This window comes from Megalops cyprinoides, chromosome 25 (assembly GCF_013368585.1).
Source record: "Megalops cyprinoides isolate fMegCyp1 chromosome 25, fMegCyp1.pri, whole genome shotgun sequence".
NCBI classification, from domain to species: Eukaryota; Metazoa; Chordata; class Actinopteri; order Elopiformes; family Megalopidae; genus Megalops; species Megalops cyprinoides.
In genome coordinates this window covers 764,571-784,164 of record NC_050607.1, presented here as the reverse complement: position 1 = coordinate 784,164, position 19,594 = coordinate 764,571, and the positions used below count along the sequence as shown (strand labels likewise).

General features: G+C 47.9%; 2 protein-coding genes across 2 annotated transcripts in view; one reads left to right on the top strand and one right to left on the bottom strand.

Moving 5' to 3' along the window:
- Positions 1-653: 653 nt before the first annotated feature.
- On the top strand, positions 654-17,126 carry ric8b (RIC8 guanine nucleotide exchange factor B). The gene is made up of 10 exons (XM_036520483.1): positions 654-890; positions 1,480-1,527; positions 1,812-2,516; positions 5,235-5,329; positions 7,005-7,152; positions 7,909-8,004; positions 8,135-8,279; positions 10,530-10,674; positions 11,059-11,178; positions 15,870-17,126. The coding sequence occupies exons 1-10, from the start codon at positions 807-809 to the stop codon at positions 15,976-15,978; spliced, it is 1,695 nt and encodes a 564-aa protein (XP_036376376.1). The 5' UTR covers positions 654-806; the 3' UTR covers positions 15,979-17,126.
- A 1,263-nt stretch (positions 17,127-18,389) lies between these two features.
- si:dkey-103i16.6 (uncharacterized protein LOC557125 homolog) overlaps positions 18,390-19,594 on the bottom strand; it is a 12,364-nt gene continuing 11,159 nt past the window's right edge. Inside the window, exon 8 of the mRNA XM_036520199.1 lies at positions 18,390-19,345. Coding sequence (XP_036376092.1) covers positions 19,169-19,345 — 177 coding nt within the window. The 3' untranslated portion in view covers positions 18,390-19,168. The remainder of the gene's footprint in view (positions 19,346-19,594) is intronic.

Below are 19,594 nucleotides of genomic sequence, written 5' to 3'. Positions count from 1 at the left end.
ATTATTATTATTTTAATTGAATCCCTACTAAATCGTAAGGCATTGAACAACTTTCAAATACATTCATTTAAATTTATTTGGAAATATATTTTATTTGGATGACTAATATCATCTCATAAAATATAATATTTTATTGTCTAACAATACGCCTACTTTGCCTACTTTAACGTGCCGCCTGTGAATCGTATTGTTTTATTTATTAAAACCCTCTTATGTAATTATGGAATATGACAATATCTGTATTTATTGAAATTACACAGAATTTACGTACAAACCGTTGTCATGTTTGTGAGTTTATAGGCCTATTAAATTTTCTGGAATGCTGTCCAGGCACTTAAACCACTGCCGTAAGCCGCACTGATAAGATCAGGTTTCAGCTCCTCAAACTTGACGTTCTTGGAATACAAAATAACGTTGCCACCGACAAAAACTCAACTTTTCTGCAACTTTGTGACTAGGCAGTGCAATAGCTGGAATACTGCTGGCGAGGTGCTTGAATTGCAACCAGGTTAACAAAAAATATAGTTATTATAAATTATACACTGCTCGGCGCATTTTCGATGGAGACCCGTCTGCTCCGTACGACACTGTCCGCTGTGACGTACATGTGACGCATTGGAGTCAAAGTTGAGGTTTGAAAGGCGGAAGTGTCTGTAGTTAGATAGCCAGCCTGCTAGTGCTAAGACAGGAGTTTGCTAACAGCAGCTAGCTTGCCATCTGTCTTTGAGAGGGAAGCTGTGTTGTATGCGGCGCATTGTATTTTTATTTGCTTTGCCACCATTGAAGCATTGATTCATTTGTGAAGGATGGACTTGAGCCGCATTTTATCGCAGGTGGAGAGCGACAGTGAGGATGAAACTGTCAGGCTTTTGCAGCAATACAACCAAGAGGTGGGTCTTCACTCCGCCGATCAGCTGCGCCAGTACAGCTGCACAGTATTGCAGCTAAATTTTTACATGAAATAATTCAGACAGCTGGGAAAGATGTTTCACGTTTAGACTCTACAAGCTAGCTAGCCAGCTAATTCACTATCCGCGTAATACCCTTAGCTGGATAGTGTCTCCGTAGCGAGTCTCTCGTATTGTTTAGCTAAGTTACTTTGTTCTTACACTGACAGCTTGAATTGGCGGCTGTCAGCTCAGCCACCTGAAGGAGGTAGGTTAACTGGGTTACTCGCTACCTGACTAATGCTAACTTGCGTTTGTAGAGACGGATACCCTTTAGCTAGCAAGCCTAACTAGTTGATGCTAGCTGGGTAGTTGGTCAAGTTTAGCACACCCTCTCATTTGTCCCAGGTGCAAAAATGTTGAGAGATAATAGCCTCAGACCATCTGAGCTAGAGCTACGGTCAGTTTTACCCATTGTTAAACTTGTAGTGTACGGGGATACGCTTGGGGTTTGTGTGCATTGTCTTTGGTGTCACGTAACTCCATGAAGTGAGTATGAGAAATGATGAATATCTGTATTTATCTTTCACAGAATAATTGCACTTTCACCTTTGATCAAAAGGAAGAGGAAAAGCGAGTTGTGAGTATTAAGCATTCTCAACGGCTGCTCCTTAAACCCTGTTACAGTTGGGGTGGAGAGCTTCAGTTCAGATTGGATATTGATCATTGTGTGCTGGAATGTCCCGGGTAGAGCAGAAGCAGAGGACAGCTCTACTCACCAGGCCCCCAGCGGCGGAGGAGCTGTGTTATAAACCGTTGCCAAATAGCGAGTCTGATTGTGCTTTGACACCATTTGGTGTGCTGGCAACCCTGCTTTGGCTGCAACCTCTGACCTTTAACCCCGCGCCCCCTCCCTCTCTGCAGAAGCTGTGTCGGAGCCTGCTGAAGGTGTTGGGGAGGCCGGTGTCGCCCTTGTGTCTGAGCACCTGCCTGGGGACTCTCCGGATCCTGTCCCGGGATAAGCGGGTGTTGGGGCCCGTGGCCACGCGGGAGGGCATGGCAGCGCTGGCCCGGCTGGCAGGGCTGCTGCCGGGCGAGGGGGCGGAGCTAACAGGGGCGGAGCCTGCAGAGGCGGGGTCAGTGGAAGTGGAGACTGGAGGGGCGGAGCCTGCAGGGGCGGAGTTGATGGGGGCAGATCCAGCAGAGCCAAAGGCGCAGTTGGAGGAGGAGAGGGTGGCGGTGGAGGCGCTGAAGTGCCTGTGTAACGTGGTGTTTAACAGCCCCACGGCGCAACAGGTCAGCCAGGACATCTGTCTGGCCCGCGGTCTGTGCGCCCGCCTGGGGGCGAGCCGCGCCCCGGGGCACGAGGTGTGCCTGTTCTCCCTGCGGCTGGTCTTCCTGCTGTCCGCCCTGCGCACCGACGCGCGGAACAGCCTCCGGGGGGAGCTGCGAGCCCTGCCCCTGCTCACAGAGGTGCTGCAGCGCACCCTGGATGTGCGCTGGGCGGGGCCCTACCAGGCCGCCACCCCCGAGCCCCAGGCCCCGCCCCTCCTGCCCCAGGCCTTCGAGCGGGCCGTGGAGGCCCTCAAAGCCCTCTTCAACCTCACCCTGTCTGAAACCAGTGAGGAGGTGAGTGCTCCCTCACTGAGCGTTACACTGACCTCCCCCTGTCTGAGACCAGTGAGGAGGTGAGCACTCCCTCACTCACCCTGTCTGAGACCAGTGAGGAGGTGAGCGCTCCCTCACTCACCCTGTCTGAGACCAGTGAGGAGGTGAGCGCTCCCTCACTCACCCTGTCTGAGACCAGTGAGGAGGTGAGCGCTCCCTCACTCACCCTGTCTGAGACCAGTGAGGAGGTGAGCGCTCCCTCACTCAGCGCTACACTGACTTGCATATCATCATTACATCTCTCTTATCTGCTGTGCTAAAACAGAGCTGCTTCACCCTTTACCTGTGAATCTGCTATCATGCATGTTGTCCCTTGCTTTCAGTTAACATTTTGTGCAAACATTGAACAAGGTTACTTTTCGATTCTCATCCAGGGGTGTTTAATGTTGTTTTTCATTATCAGAAAGATTATCTGAAGACAAGTTGTGTATTCTAAATCCAAATCTTGCAAAGCATGCTGGCACCATCAGATCTGGTTTTTGACATAATCTCATAATTTAACTCATTTTGCTCTTTTAACATGTCACATGAACATTCAGTTCATTCTGACTGTGCCATTTAAAGCTAAACATTAAGAAACACACAAATGCGAATCTGACATGAACTTCTATGTATGTTTCAGCTACTTCCTGCTTTGTGAAATTTTGAATTTTTAATATTACAGTTTGCATGCTGCAGGCATGTTTTCAGTAATGATTGACATGAATTAACATTGCTGGATCAAAGCCAGGTAAACGTATGACAGTTATCTGAAAGTGGCAGGTAGTGATGTATATCGTAGGTTTCATGACACTTAAACGTGTTTATGGTTATTAACTGTTTGAGAACACTTTCCCTTTCATAGCAAAACGTTTTGTTTGGTTTGGTGAGTGATGGAGAACAGAATCATTTAACGCATTCAGTGGTTCATGAAGTCTGACTGGCTTGTCACTGCCATCCTTGGTACTGGTTCTGTCAAAATGCAAAGTCTTGTGCTCTCTGGTACCAGGACCTCAGTGGTAGAACCTTCCTGTAGACCCAGACCCGGGTGTCAATGCCAGCAGGGCCCAAAGCCTCCGTCTGTTACCCTGTTACCACTACTGTATAAACACACAGTCACATGATCAGCACAGTTTCTCCTCCAGCGTTCATGGCCCTCAGAGAAGGAACGGTTGCATATTTGCAGTTCTGTGGACGTTTATTATATGGCTTTAACCGTGGATAGTATGCATATGTAGCACACATGTCAGCCTTCCTCTTATTAGACTACAAAATGATTAAGTATTTTATAAAATGTATGTAATCATTTCTGTTGTTGACACTGGAATAGGACTCCTCGTGTTATTAATGGATGCTGTCTTTATTTAATGAGATTTTACACCAAATGGAGGTGTTGAGAATTTCATACCAGCATTCAGCAGAGGGAGCTGGACACGGCTCCTCCCATAGCAGATCATTCATTCAGGTGGCAATCCTATTAGATTCAGTACATTATTCAGGGAACAAATGGCCTGACTAGACACTTAACTTGGCCCCACGCCGAGAGGGAGGCACTGCTCCAGTGAGCTGCTGGCCTTTGTCTTTCTGAGCGGAGGCTGATAAACCTCTTAGTGCTGACCTCTGAGTTAAGCTCCTCCCGTTTCCTCAGCGCTCATGTTAATTGGCTAATAAGGATCAGAATAACAATCTGATGGCGGCTCATCCCCTCCCCTCGCATGAATGCCGTGCGCTATAATCTCCCAGCCTATCAGACGGTGAGATGGGTTTGTCAGGATGGCCCAATCGGGGAGAGGGAGGCCAGCAGAGGATCTGCCATTCTTATGCAGATGAAACCATCCTGATTCGTGCTTTAATTCATACCAAGCTACATGTAAGCCATTATATCAGTCTTTTACAGTCAAAAAATCAATATTTAGCTGTGATAATTCCTACAGTCTAACACTGATAATATACTGTGGTTCTGAAAAGTAGCAGTGCCGCAAGTAATGTAAAGATATTTCTCCTGCTACAAATAATTAAAATTTGAAAAACAGTTTTTATTTATTGAAGTTAACTATCTTGCTTAATACAGAGAAAAAAAATTCATCTGAATTTTTGTTGCAGCTTCTTGTGGACTGAATAATTAAATGCTTATTTGAGCTGTGTAACACAACCAAATGTAACTATCAAATAGTCTTCAAATCAAATGAACACTGCCATCTTGAGTGAAATAGTTGCAAGCCTGAATGACCTAATGTAAAGACAGAATGTTTCACACATCACCACAGCTTAAAATTCAGGTTTTTCTCACTTGCCCAGTCAGGTCTCACCTCCTGTGAGCTCTTTGCCTCTTCTCGGGACGGTGTATTCTGGACCTCCACGTCATCTTGCACGTGTGGAGAATCTGAAATTCTGCTCCTTTCTGTTAATATCAGCATGTTACTCCACCCCCAGGCTCTCTGTGTAGCTGTTAGCACAGGATAATGAGAAGATTCCATTGTGTGTCAAGGCCCTGAGACATACATGCTACCTCTTGGGAAAGGAAGGAAGCCTGTATCTGATATAACTCGTATAACTTTATGTGCTTCCATTTCTCCTGCTTTCTGTAAGACGTTTGGCAGTTAATGTGTACCTGCAGTAATGGCTGTGGTAGTGAGCTTGTTTCGTCCGTGCCCGTGACCCGTGGCATGATCATGTTGTTGTACATCCTTCATTTGGTAGGATGGTGCCCACCAGCTGCGCCTCATCTCCGCCCTCATGCGCCACCTCTTGCTGCTAAAGGCTCAGACAGACGACAAAACAGAGGAGGCCCACAGGTCGGCACCCCTTCTCTCACTGCGTACCTCACCACCTGTCTGTGTCCTTCTCTTGCTCCCTCCACTCCTTTCCCTCTTTCTCTCTATCTCTTTCTTTCTCCCCCTCTTTGTCCCTCCCTCCTCCTCCCTCTCCCTCTGCCCCTCTCTCTGTTTCTCCCTCTCTCTCTTCCTCTCTCCCTCTCTCTGTTTCTCCTCCTCTCCCTTTCTCCCTCTCTGTTTCTCTCTCTCTCTCTCCCTCTCTCTGTTTCTCCCTCTCTCTCTTCCTCTCCCTCTCTCTCTGTTTCTCTCTCTCTCTCTCCCTCTCACCCTCTCTCTGTTTCTCCCTCTTTCCTCCTCTCCCTCTCTCTCCTGCTCAGGCTCTTCTGATTGCACTCTCTCTCTGTCTCCTCAAACTCCTGGCCAGTACAGGATTTCCGTCTGCTGATCATGCTTACATACCATTGTCCAGCATGGCCTCCACTGGCTAATGATTGCATTATGCATAATTATCCTGGCTGTGTATCAGCATGACGGATCACTCATGTTTTAACTTGTCCTCATGTATATTTCCTCCCATCTCAGAACTTCATTACTAACAAGCAATTTAACTCAGTGTCAGCACCCCTGTGAGATGCACAGTATTATAGCCATGACCTGCAACATGTTATATTCACAGTAATGTTATCAGCCCCATCCATAGTGTGCTTCCCCTCTGTAATTCCTGTCTGCATTGAATACTTCATAGTGTAATGAATATTTTCCGTTTTATCCATAGAATTCAAACATTAGGGATGCACCATCTGTATTATTTGGATAAAAGTGAATCCTGTACATTATTATAGTTTCTTATTTGATATAAAGACAAGTAATGGACCCATTGCTCTTATTGAGTGTTTACTTTTAGTACATTTTTTACTTTCTGCCAGAATTCTTTATTCCTCTTCTCATATCTGCTGGGAATTGATGATACATTTGGCAGTCGTGTTGGATTTGCTTAACTTAAATAGTACAGTTGTAAAATTAGTGTGTCTATCAATTTTTTTTTTCTTCTCATTCCAATAAACATTGTAATCATTAATATTTGTGTGTGTACCGTGATAGAGCAGCCACATTGTTTTTTCTCTGCATCTCTGCATGATTCAGCCTTGCTTCTGATAGACCCAGTGTCTGAGAAGAAAGAGCTGCAGGCTCGCACTGTTTTGGTGGCGTTAGCCGTAATTTCACTTTAATTTCAGTTTGGCCTCTTTAGTGCAGCAGAGCAGTTTTCTGACATGCTGACATTTCCATTCCCCCTTCCACTGCTCCTTACCCTGCCGGACGGGCAAATGAGAAGCCCGAACATGGAAGTGGGAACTTGTGAAACTTCCATTAGAATTATGGAATAGAATCTTGCTGTTGCACAACATGGAGCGTCCCTGTAGTTGATCATGTAGAATATACTGATGCATTGTGGGTTTATGGTCAGCAGAATGCTCAGAGACTCTAGACCTGCTGCCCTCAGTGATTATACAGCATGATTAAGGTACACTGCTGTCCTAGACCAGGGCTGGGTTGCTAAGGAGATGACTGTGCAGTCAGAGTTTGGGCATGTCCCTCATTAGTTCCTCACACACGTTCGGGTGTGTATTCTCAGCTGCAGTCTTGTGTTGACGTGTGTGTGATGCATCGCTCGCCTGGTGCGTGTCCTGTGTTTCAGCCACGCCATCAACCTGCTGAGCAACATGCCGGGGTGCTGCCTGGACGTGCTGATCGACGTGCCCCCCCGCGGCGGCCCCGAGTGGGGCGGCAAGAACATGGAGGCCGTGCAGGTGCTGCTGGACTTCATGGAGAAGAGGATAGACAAGGTGAGAGCCCTCTCCCGGCCGCAGTCCTCGCTGAAAACGCTCTTACAGGAGGAATGTGCAGGGTCACCGAGCTCACTGTCGCGTTGTAGAGGGTCAACATTTTTACTCGGCACAAGATTTCTCTTTACTTATGATCTTCATAAAAATATTTGCAATAATTGGTAAAGTAAAGAAAACTAAAGTGAGAAAAGTGAAAGTAAAATGTAAAATGGCTTTTAGGGCACTCAGGGCATTAGCTGTGAGTTCCCTCTGCACTGTGGATGAAGCCATTTGGTGCTGGATAGATGGGAGATGGAAATTCAGACGTAACTGCAGATACTCACCTTAAAGCCCATAACCCTGTTTCCAGGGGCCGGGTGTGTATGTACTCAGGTGGAAGGTCATTTAATTGACAGGACATAAGAGGTAGCTGTCTGCTGCTCTTTGTGATGTGTGTGGATGTTACTGCAGGACACCTGTTTGTCCTAATAGAAGGGAATGACTAGACGTGGTTCTGTTATTACCGTAAATTTCAGGTAATAAAACAATTTGGTCGTATAAACAGTTCTGTTTTATTTATTACAAGTAATCTGTTAAGTACAACGTAAAAGTGAACTGAACTGAAATTGTGACAACCACCCTAAAATGATCTGATGGGCGGATACTAAATTAATATACTGAATAATCAGCTTTACTTTGTGTTTAGCCAGCTTTGTAGCACCATACAGGATATTCCTGGTGTGATCACATGACTCATGTGCTTCTCATCCCCATCAGGGCACCAACTATAAGGAGGGTTTGACCCCGGTGCTGAGTCTGCTAACAGAGAGCTGCAGACACCACAGGGAGATCCGGAGGTACATCAAGACCCAGGTGGGTTCCAGCAGAGACCCTTTTCCTGCCTGCTCTGTGCCTGCAGTGAGCTAACCCTCTCCCCCTCTCCCCCTGCCCCCTCTGTGCCTGCAGTGAGCTAACCCTCTCCCCCTCTCCCCCCGCCCCACAGGTGCTCCCCCCTCTGAAGGATGTGAAGAACCGGCCGGAGGTGGGCAGCACGGTGCGGAACAAGCTGGTGCGCCTCATGACCCATGTGGACATGGGTGTGAAGCAGAGCGCTGCCGAGTTCCTCTTCGTACTGTGCAAGGAGAGCGGTGAGAGAGCCACTGTACCGCTGTAACACAGCCTGCAGCACACTGTAACACTGTAACACAGCCTGCAGCACACTGTCACACTGTAACGCTGTAACACAGCCTGCAGCACACTGTCACACTGTAACGCTGTAACACAGCCTGCAGCACACTATAACACTGTAACGCTGTAACACAGCCTGCAGCACACTGTCACACTGTAACGCTGTAACACAGTCAGCAGCACACTGTCACACTGTAACGCTGTAACACAGTCAGCAGCACACTGTCACACTGTAACACAGCCTGCAGCACACTGTAACACTGTAAAGCTGTAACACAGCCTGCAGCACACTGTCACACTGTAAAGCTGTAACACAGCCTGCAGCACACTGTCACACTGTAACGCTGTAACACAGCCTGCAGCACACTGTCACACTGTAATGCTGTAACACAGTCAGCAGCACACTGTCACACTGTAACGCTGTAATGCTGTAACACAGCCTGCAGCACACTGTCACACTGTCACACTGTAACACAGCCTGCAGCACACTCACACTGTACCGCTGTAACACAGCCTGCAGCACACTCACACTGTCACACTGTAATGCTGTAACACTGAGGTTGCACAAAGTCCACCATGTATGGAAAGAGCCATGAACTGATTCAGTTATAGTGTTTTGTTTTTAAACCTGAAGTGAGCACACGTCCACTTTCAGTGTGCTACATTAACTCCTAATTGTGCCATGTGTGATTCTGTGATATGGGCAGTTCAAAAATTTTCCATAATACAGACTCCAACAGGAAACTCGTTTCTTGAATTTACCCAACAGTCTTTTCAGCCTGAATGAATTGCTCAAGAGAACGTCTTGTACAGTATCTCACTCCGAGTGCTTTACAGCATAGAGGCCCTTTCCAGAAACAACAGTCATCCTCCTAAACCAATCAGGGCTGAGATACTGCGTCACTCATGTGAAATGTGCGTCTTTGTTTATCTTTAAAAGTGGACTTTGCGTCAAACGCATTGTACACGTGTCTGTTTCCATAGCGACCCTGTGACCTCATCTTGACCCACATATTCCAGACCTTGTGTTTGTAGCTGTGCGTATGGGTGTGATTTATGACAATAAGCAGCCGCAGCGCCCTTCCTGGAACTTTCTGTCCGGGCTGGGGGCCTCTAGCTGGAGTCATCCCACAGGATCCAGGGCCGTGAAACCCATGGCCTTCACAGCAGGAGAGGCTAAACAGAACCTTATCTGTGTAAGAAGAGATGATTAAACTGGGTCACATCTCCTCCTTCTCCACTCAGGGCAGTGTAGCGCATGAGGGAATAAAATACAGCAGTGAATACAGAACACTGCTTGCTGACATAGTCAAACAGTATTCATTTCCAGTATCCCATCCCATACCATATGTTACACACTTTACACACCTTTTTGTTTTGCTGGACAGTGTCCTTGTTTCATCTAAAATCAAAATGCGAAGGTTTGGAATTTAAAGTGTGCTGACAGAAGGACACAGGCAGCTGCACTGGGAATGAGCTGCTAGCTGGAGGGGCCCTGCAGAGCCATACAGGCTGTGGTGCAGGGCGACTGACCCAGCCTCACAGAGGTACCCTTCCATTTGCTGCTGTTGAAAAGGAAATTGGGGATTTTTGCTGATTACTGTGCCACTGCTCATAACTGTATCTACTCTATTCACTAGGAGATCACATGATACAGCATCTCATACACTCTTAACTGGCTTCTATTTCAGGACTGAGAAGTTGTATTTAGTCATGTTTCAACAATGGAACTGTAGTGTCCTTTCACAAAGTGCTGTGTGTTTATATGGATGAGGTGATGAGGGATGGCAGTGTACTCACCCCTGAGGCTGAGCAGTTTCAGCGCTCCTGCTAGTGAGGTTGGAGTCTGCCTGTATCCCTCTGCAGAGGAGAGGGAGTCAGGAACCTGCCGGTCTCTCTCTGCGCCACGCTGCTCTCAGCCAAGTGCAGCCAAGTGCTCTTTAATATCACATTGCCATCCCATGATACCTTTTCTTGGACTGGCCATCCAAGGCTGTAATAATTACATAATTTTATTACAGGGCAGCAGTGTTGCTGTGTGTGTAGAGCAGGCTGTATAGGCCTCAGTGTTATATAGCTGGATGTGTTGCAGGTTCAGTTGCTGCTGTTCTTGAGCTGTTATGGTGTCGGCGGCTGGTACGCACTCTAGTGTAGATTCAGTGGTAACAGAGGAATACAGGATTGTGATTTTGTGTTGGTGTGTGTTGCAGTGGACAGCCTGCTGAAGTACACTGGCTACGGGAATGCTGCGGGGCTGCTGGTGGCCCGGGGGCTGCTGGCAGGGGGCCGCGGGGAGGGACAGTACTCCGAGGACGAAGACTCCGACACCGAGGAGTACAAGGAGGCCAAGCCCTTGTGAGTACTGCCACCTGGACGGCCTGATCCTGGGGGTTAGCAGTCAGCCACTGCCGTATACTGCACTGTATACTGCATACTGGGGGAGAAGACCTGGGGATAAACATGCACGAGAACCCATTCCCTCTTACCTTTAAAATACCCAGTAAATCAACCTGCACGACGGCAGGCGCTATTTTGCCTTGCATTGCTCTGGGCTCTGGGCTCTGTGCTCTGTGCTCTGTGCTCTGTGCTCTGTGCTCTGTGCTCTGTGCTCTGTGCTCTGTGCTCTGTGCTCTGGGCTCTGTGCTCTGGGCTCTGGGCTCTGGGCTCTGGGCTCTGGGCTCTGGGCTCTGGGCTCTGCTCTGTGATCTGAGATCTGAGCTGAGTGACTCTGTTTCCCAGCATTAACCCCATCACCGGCCATGTGGAGGAGCCCATGCCCAACCCCATGGAGGAGATGAGTGAGGAGCAGAAGGAGTACGAGGCCCAGAAGCTGGTCAACATGTTCGACAAGCTGTCCAGGTACTGGCGAGGGGTCCAGCAGCCCGGGTTTTAAAGGCTTTTTATAGGAACCTTTTTGCAGTCACATTTCCCCCTTTTCCTCACCTGTATTAGTAGTCAGACTGAGCTCGCTTTGCATTATGGGACAGGGTCATTCCTCCAGCCCCTCCCAGGGTGTGAAGCCCGAGGACCCCTCTGGCCCAGCAGAACCGAGCCGGGCTCTGCCACCACTGTGGGCTCCCGGTCACTCTGGGCCGGTTTCTAACCCGTGCTATAGAGCTCAGAAGAATTCACCTGTTATCCCCACTATGCAACTGAGACTATGGGTAACTGAGACTTTATCGATGTCCTGTCAAACTCAAGACCAAATGTGTGCATGCAGATTACACTCAGCAGCTGAGCAGAGCTCCCTGCTGTTGCTGAGGCTGAGGCCAGGGGGTAAGCAGTGGGTTTGGGGTGGCAGTTTTTGGGGAGACGTCCGAGACGAAGGGCGAGGCGGGGTTTATCCGAGGCCGCACTGAGGGTGCTCCCTGCCAACCGCTTCATTAGAGCAAGAATCTGTGCATCTGCCCGCTGCGTCCCCCCTCCCTCCCCCCCACCAATTACCGGCGCCCTTTCCCCGCGGCGGCGCATTCAGCGGGAGTAAAAGGAGCCGCCCGCTCACCGGCCCGGTCCCATTACAAACGCGCCGTTAATTACCGGCTAATTGGCGCGCGCAGCGGGTCCGCGGCCGGCCCTTTATGTGCCATATTCCGTCTTTAATAACATACACGTATCCCTCCTTTATCTTCCTCTCCGTATTCATCGGAGGGGCCCAACAATGCGCGGGGACAGCGAGTGGACCAAGCCGCCGCTCAATTAGAGAGCCGCCGCCTCAATGGGCCCCGTCCGCACAAGAGGACGGCCGCCATTGTCCTGCCGGGGGGGAGCTGTAATGAGACGCACGTGTCTCTCCCCCCCCGCCACCCCCCCCGTGGGCTGAGGGAGCTGCCACGCAACAAGCCGTCCACGCAAACACACACACACACACACACACACACACACACACACACAAACACACACGTGCACACGCACACACACCACAGCGCTCGGGAGACCTGCTGGGACCAGGCAGGAATGCGCTTCACCCAACACTTAATTGTGACTCGCACCCAATTACCGCTGACTCCCCCCGCAGGAGGGTCCTTCAGCAGAAAGCAGGCTCCGGAATAGGATCGTCCGCGGCGCTAATTGGCGCGGAGGCTGTGGCGCAGGGCGAAGCGCGTCGGGCGCGGGGGCCTGCTTTGTCTTGGCGGCGTGCTGCCGCCGTTATCTCATTTGGCCTCGTTAGGCCCCATTATGCGGCTCCGCTGTTTGCCGGTAGGTGGATAATCAGCAGAGCGATTGTTCTCTGAATATGGAGGGACAGATCTGTCCGTGCTGCATTCTCAGGCGTTGCGTCAGAGGAATGATTCCTGATCATTAATCCTCTCTGATGGCCTTTCAGTCCGCCTGCAGTCTAATGGGGCTGAGCGCATGTGTGCTTAGTGTTGATGTGTTGGGGAGTCATTTTTGAGGAACGCTTCTGCTTTGCTCAGCCTTGCACTCTTTTGACGTGTTTATTTCTGCATAGTCATTTCCTACAGAGTTCTACCTGCTTCTGCTGAAGGCAAGAATGATCTGTCCATGTGCACCCAGGAATGTAGAGGGAAGAAGTGGGGTACAGAGATCCTGCCAGCAGGTAATGAGGCTGACAGGGGCCACAGGAAGAGGAAGAGAGGGAGAAGGCCACGGGAAGAGGAAGAGAGGGAGAAGGACATGGGAAGAGGAAGAGGAAGAGAGGGAGAAGGCCACGGGAAGAGGAAGAGAGGGAGAAGGCCACAGGAAGAGGAAGAGGAAGAGAGGGAGAAGGCCACAGGAAGAGGAAGAGGAAGAGAGGGAGAAGGCCACGAGAAGAGGAAGAGGAAGAGAGGGAGAAGGCCACGGGAAGAGGAAGAGAGAGAGAAGGCCACAGGAAGAGGAAGAGGAAGAGAGAGAGAAGGCCACAGGAAGAGGAAGAGGAAGAGAGGGAGAAGGACACGGGAAGAGGAAGAGAGGGAGAAGGCCACGGGAAGAGGAAGAGGAAGAGAGGGAGAAGGCCACGGGAAGAGGAAGAGAGAGAGAAGGCCACAGGAAGAGGAAGAGGAAGAGAGAGAGAAGGCCACAGGAAGAGGAAGAGGAAGAGAGGGAGAAGGACACGGGAAGAGGAAGAGATCACTGGGACAGGATGTCTGGGTAGCCATAGTTTGAACTGTTTGATGTGGCCACACATCACAATCTCCTAATCTCGGTTAAAATTTCACCTGTCTTAATTACTCTGTTGATTTATTTCAGTGTAAATAGTACACGTTTGGCTGTCAGTTCTTTGACGGGGATTTGAAGGCTGCTAATGACTGCAGATGAGCTTTTTAAAGGCCTTGCCTTTCCCTGATAACCCATCTGAGGGCGAGCTGCTGACACACAGTGCAGATATAATTGGATTAACATGGAGGGCCAGCCGCTGCTTTGAAGAGATTAGAATGAGCACTGATCCTGTAATTAAACTTCTGTGCTGAATGGCCATCAGGCCGGGCTGGGGTGGGGGGCGGCTCTTGAGCACCTCTGAGGCAGATGTGAGGGAGAGAAAGATGTGCTGCACAATGAGGGCTCCTTTTGAGGAGGGGTGTGAATGCGCAGACGGCCCCTCGGCCCAGCACAGGTGGATCTCCCACAATGAGCCGGGGCAGAAACGCAAATGCACAATCAACTGCACAAACAGACACTGCGCCTGTCCGCTCTCGGCCTCTCCGCTGTCGGTCTCTCCGCTGTCGGTCTCTCCGCTCTCGGCCTCTCCGCTCTCGGCCTCTCCGCTCTCGGCCTCTCCGCTCTCGGCCTCACCGCTCTCGGCCTCTCCGCTCTCGGCCTCTCCGCTCTCGGCCTCTCCGCTGTCGGTCTCTCCGCTCTCGGCCTCTCCGCTCTCGGCCTCTCCGCTCTCGGTCTCTCCGCTCTCGGTCTCTCCGCTCTCGGCCTCTCCGCTCTCGGCCTCTCCGCTGTCAGCCTCTCCGCTGATGGTCTCTCTCTCTCCCGTCAGGCTCACTGACGTCCTCCTCTTTGCTGTGTTAATTGCTTGTTTTGGCTTCACTCGTGTCTTGACTGAATCTCATGACTGAATAATATTTTTATGAGTGAGGTGCTGTTTTGTAATGTTGGTGCAAGCAATGATGCGATAACTGATCGAAAACGACTGACCCCCTTGGTGTTTCACCTTGTATTATTTGAATTTGGGGTCAAATGGTAAATGATGCCCTGATCATTATCCAGAATAATGCATTGCATTTTAAAAAATACTAGAATCGTTCAGAGCTGTTTTGCAACACTGCAACTGTTATTTCAGGTTATCTTAAGTTCATATCCACAGACCAGGTAATGACAGAAAACCTGTCATTGAACAGTAAATTAAAGAAAACCACAGATGTATGAATGTGGATCAACTCTCCATGAGATTGTTACATTACAGCTGACATTTATCTTCCTTGGGGAACAATGCTTTTCATCTCTGCTCCATCCAGTCCATCCAAAGATTAGGTTATTGCATTATTAATTATGTATCCATTTTTGATTCAAACTGATTAAGCCAAGGAATAGCCAAAGCCATTTTAAGTGACCAGGTGCACCCAGTGGTGCCAAGTGTTTTCTCAGGGTGTTGCCATATTCCTTGGGCATAATGCCACAGGCACACTGCTAAGCAGATTCACCAGTGCTTTCCTGAACACCAGGACGAAGTCAGACACCTTCCATGGCCTCCCCATTCACCAGATCTCAGCACCACTGTAACCTTTTTGGGAAGTTTTGGAGCGTAGAGTATGGAGTAGATTGTTACCTCCTTCAGCTCTCAAAGAACTGGAGGCTTTCCTTGTGGAAGAATGGTCCAGTATCCCACGAGAAACAGTTCAAAACTCGCAAAACTGCATTCCAACAAGGATTCTGAAGGCAGCCCAGCTCCTTATTAGTTAATAAATATTCATTTACTGTGTGGCAAAAGACAGGATAATAACATGCTTACTAAACATAGCTAGCTAAACATAGTAGTATGTAATGGTTTGTAGTGGTAATGGCTGCCCTCTGTATGGGTATATAGCTAGCTCGCTACGACATCCATCACTGCTGCTTTCCTCAGTGGGGGAGAAAGAGAGACCTGCCGGCTTGTTTTGTTGATTTTACAGGTGGTGGTAAAGTTATGCTGGTACTGTACTGTAACAGTCCTTTCCTGTGATCATCACAGACAGGTGTCCCATCTGCTTACTACTGTATTGCAGTGGTACGATTGGAAGATGTCTGACAGATTGACTTGAACCGTATTGAACTGAAAACCAGCGTTTTTATGATGTTGTTTATAAGGGGTTTTGCAGCTGATGTTCATATATATTATTATGAAGTGCAGGCATACATAAATGTGTGTATATTGCCATACTTGAACTTTGACAATAAACTTTGAACTTTGGTATTTCTTTTTTATTTTCATGCTAAAGAATATTTGATATTCTTTGCTTGATGTTTTTGCACAGATTGACTCCTACAGAAGCAGTCCTGTTTGATTAATCTCTCTTCAGAAGACATCATTTAAAGGCATTTATGTGGCCGTGTTAACTCACTGATGTATTCATGGCTTATGTCCTGTGCAGTGATGTGTCACTGACCCACCTCTCTGTCCGTAGGCATCAGCTGATCACACCAATGGGAGTGAAGCGAGACGGCACTCTAGCGCCCCTCGAGAAGACCATCCACCAGTGCAATGTGGAGAGCTCCAGCTCAGATTCAGACTGAGGTCTGGCCTGTCTTCCCTGGGGAGACGGACTCCATGCTTGCTGGCCCCCCAGGCACTGGGGCTGCCAGTGGAGTTTGCCCCAAACACTGCTTCTAGATAAGTATCCACTTTTACCCTGAGGTGAGGGGTGTGATTTGAGCTGATCTCGGATCAGTTGCTTGGGGCAAAATGTACGTGCAGCAGCCAGGGAGTTCCGGTGGACGTTTTAAAATCTGAAGGAAACTTGTTGGAGACGAATGAGACCACAGCCATCTAAAAGACATAATAAATAAGGACATAAGACAATTAGAGCTTCTCAGTGCTACAGTAAGGCTTGCTTCAGTTTCAGAAAATTCTGCATGTTTGACACAGCCCAAGGTCGCTAATGTGACCCACTGCATAAATGTCTTAACCTGGAAACACATACTGTGCTTTGGGTGAATCTTTCACTTTCTTTTAGCATTTCTGATGTATAATCAGTAGTTTTAAATGCCTTCACCTATAGCGATAATATTGTAATAATCTGCAATTTTTTTATGGAAATGGATTCTGTATGTTCATATATAACAGATATAACATATATAAGGCAAACCACACTAATTGCACTGCGTTACCATTTCACAAAGTGCATATATACAGCATGTGCCATAAGGTGGGGAAAACACGGCGAGCAGAGATGTGTCTTTACACCAAACGCACAGGACCTGAAACACTGGTTACCTGTGAAGGGACTCTTAGGGTTATGCGAGGGTGCCAGCCGATAGCACCGCCCATTAACACATCTGCAACAGAAACGCATCATTTCAGACGGCACGGCAAGAGCCAGAGCGGCAGGAAACCAGCTCAGTCTGCAGCTCACAGCTCAGCTGACCCGACTGCCACACACAGCAGTGTACTGCTGTGCTAACGAGACACACACTGCCCACACGCTCATACAGTAACCTACAGCTGCGTAGTGTGAAATATAACTGGTGGAGCCGATTGGTTATCCGCGAATTGTAAATGAGTGCTGACAGATTATGAATACACATTGGACAAAAGACTGTTCACACTTACTCGGTATGCAAATAGAAGATACTACTCAGAACACACCTTTCTGAGGTCAGTAGTTAATTTCAGGGGTGAAGGCTGTTCCAACACAGGTGACTCAAAGGTCGCAGATTATTGATGTACAATACTCAGCTCACCTAGAGTTAGCAAGCTTATTTAAGTAAGTGAATAGTGAATGTTGAAATGAGTCTCTGTTAGTGCTGGATTATTTGAAAAGTTGAATGCCTTATTAATACTGTGATGCACTCTTGAGAATGGCCTCTCTGAGCTGCACCTGCAGGTGGTGTAGGTAACCCTTTTCTAAACTGTATATACTGAAGGTGATGTTTTATGTTGATCTGTTCTGCATGATGTACTATGTAAACAAATGTTAAATCTCTCCAATACTTTTATTTAAAAACTACACTTTTATAAAATTTCAGATGCTTCAGTGTACAGACACTTTGTACAGAATTTTTTCCCTTGTACTCTATACTGCTGTAGTGTGTGATAGAATGTGTCTTTTTTAACACTGGGGAAGTTATTGGTTGGACATGCTTTGCCTTTTTTAACACTGGGGAAGTTATTGGTTGGACATGCTTTGCCTTTTATGAGCCATAAACTTGGCCTGTGCTGTGCGTGTTCAGCAAAATGACTGACACGGTTTTAGCGAACACTTCACAAACCTCTGTTCCTGCTGTGACTGGTTAAGAATAATGTCTTGTGAATTACTGATGAAGCTGGGCACACCTTCACAGAAGATGCATATGTTGATGCACCCATATGAATGCATAAAATATTAAAATAAGTGTAGATAATAAAAAAGTATAAAACTCCTGAGTCGTTTGACAGAATGATGACAACAATGAAAAATGATTTTTTCGTGAGAGGTGTAATAGCAAAGCCAACATGCCTATACCGGCTGTGCTGCAGCACGAGAACAGCGCGGTGATCGGGTCTCCCTGTGTACAGACGAGTATTGGCTGGAGATCTGCAGTATGCAGTTCATTTTTTATTTGTGTGCTCGATTTAGACTTTATTTGGATTTTAACATCTGCCCAAGAAAGTCAGGTTTTACATTTCGGTTAATTATATGTTGTTTGAATAGCCTGGAAAGCATCTAAATGTGGAAGTCCTGCAGCATTAGTCAAGTCTTAGTACACAACACATAGAGACGTGTGTCTGAAAGAGCTGTCCAGTTTCCAGTGAAAGGTATTTAGTCATACATCAACACCAATTCATTTATCAATGGCTTCTGTTTAGGCACCAGGACACAGATTAGGAAGAGGTATTTCTTTATTAAATAATCATTTTTCAGTTTACAAAACAACAGCATATACCACTTGCATCCACCAACTACCAATTTTTGCATTCTAATAGCAACACAGAGATTCCACAAAAACATACAATCTTAAAATGTCTGGCCGTGTTGCAGATTCCGCTGTCGGACAGCGTGACCCTCAGGAAGCGGTGCGTGGCCTCGGCGGAGCGTTCGGCAAACTGTGCCAAAGCTGCCGGCCCGGCCTCCCTCAAAGCAAACTCCTCACAGCCCGCTCCCCCGGCAGGATATTGGCTTCTTTTGTTGCGAGGCAGGAACATTTATTAGAGTTTTGGAGGGGCGCCCCCTTTGTGACCGCGGGGCCTGTGAAACGCGGAGAGAGGCCTCGCGGTCTCGGCAGGACTGTGTTTTCCATGCTAATGCGGTCCTGTCTGCTCCGCCCGCTGAGCTGCTGCCTCCCATTTGCCCCTCAGCGCCTGACAGCCGCAAATACCCCAACACCCCACCAGCTCAGGGGTGTTTGCATAACTGGTGAGGTTATTTTAGCAGCCATACGAGTCTACGAGAGACACTGAGGTCAGGCAGTGAACATCCCAGAATCCCAGCAGCTCATATCTAACCACATCTATACCAGTGGAATAGTAAGACAGACAGAAGAATGAGGACCTTCACTGATCTGGTGAAAATGGTTCCAAGAAAAGGGCCTAACAAAAAATAACTAAATATAAGTGCTTAACTCATTTGCATTGAGCAGAACATTCTCAACACAAAATCCAATTACGGATAAAAGTACACTACTAAAATAGCACAGATATTATTGCTAGGAATAGATCATTTCAGCAACATTACGGATACGTAAGTGGTAGCGCTATTTCCTGGACGAGGCGGTGAGAGGTCAGGGGTCAGTTACTGGGCCCAGAGCATGTGCTCCCCCTGTCTGTCTCTGATTCATCACTCTCCTCACTGCTGATTGGCTCTGGAGCCCCAGGGCCGGACTCCATGGTTCCTCTCGTAGCAGAAACATTGGCTATCTCCTGGCCAATCACGGAGGGAAGGGTGTCTGGCCATGGGGTTGCGGACTAATGAAATAGAAGTGTTGACAAGTTTAAAATGACTTCCATCTCAACAGGATTAGCTAGTTCCACATGAATGATTGAATACAGTGTTACTAGTCCTGTTATTATTAATTTCATTATCATTGTCATTTTCATAATTATCCTTCATTAAGACATTAAGCAGTTAACCTGTCCTAAGTGAATACAGTTAATTGTCTAAATAATTCATACATGTAGAAGCTACTAATACACATTAAAGCAATAATAAAAACA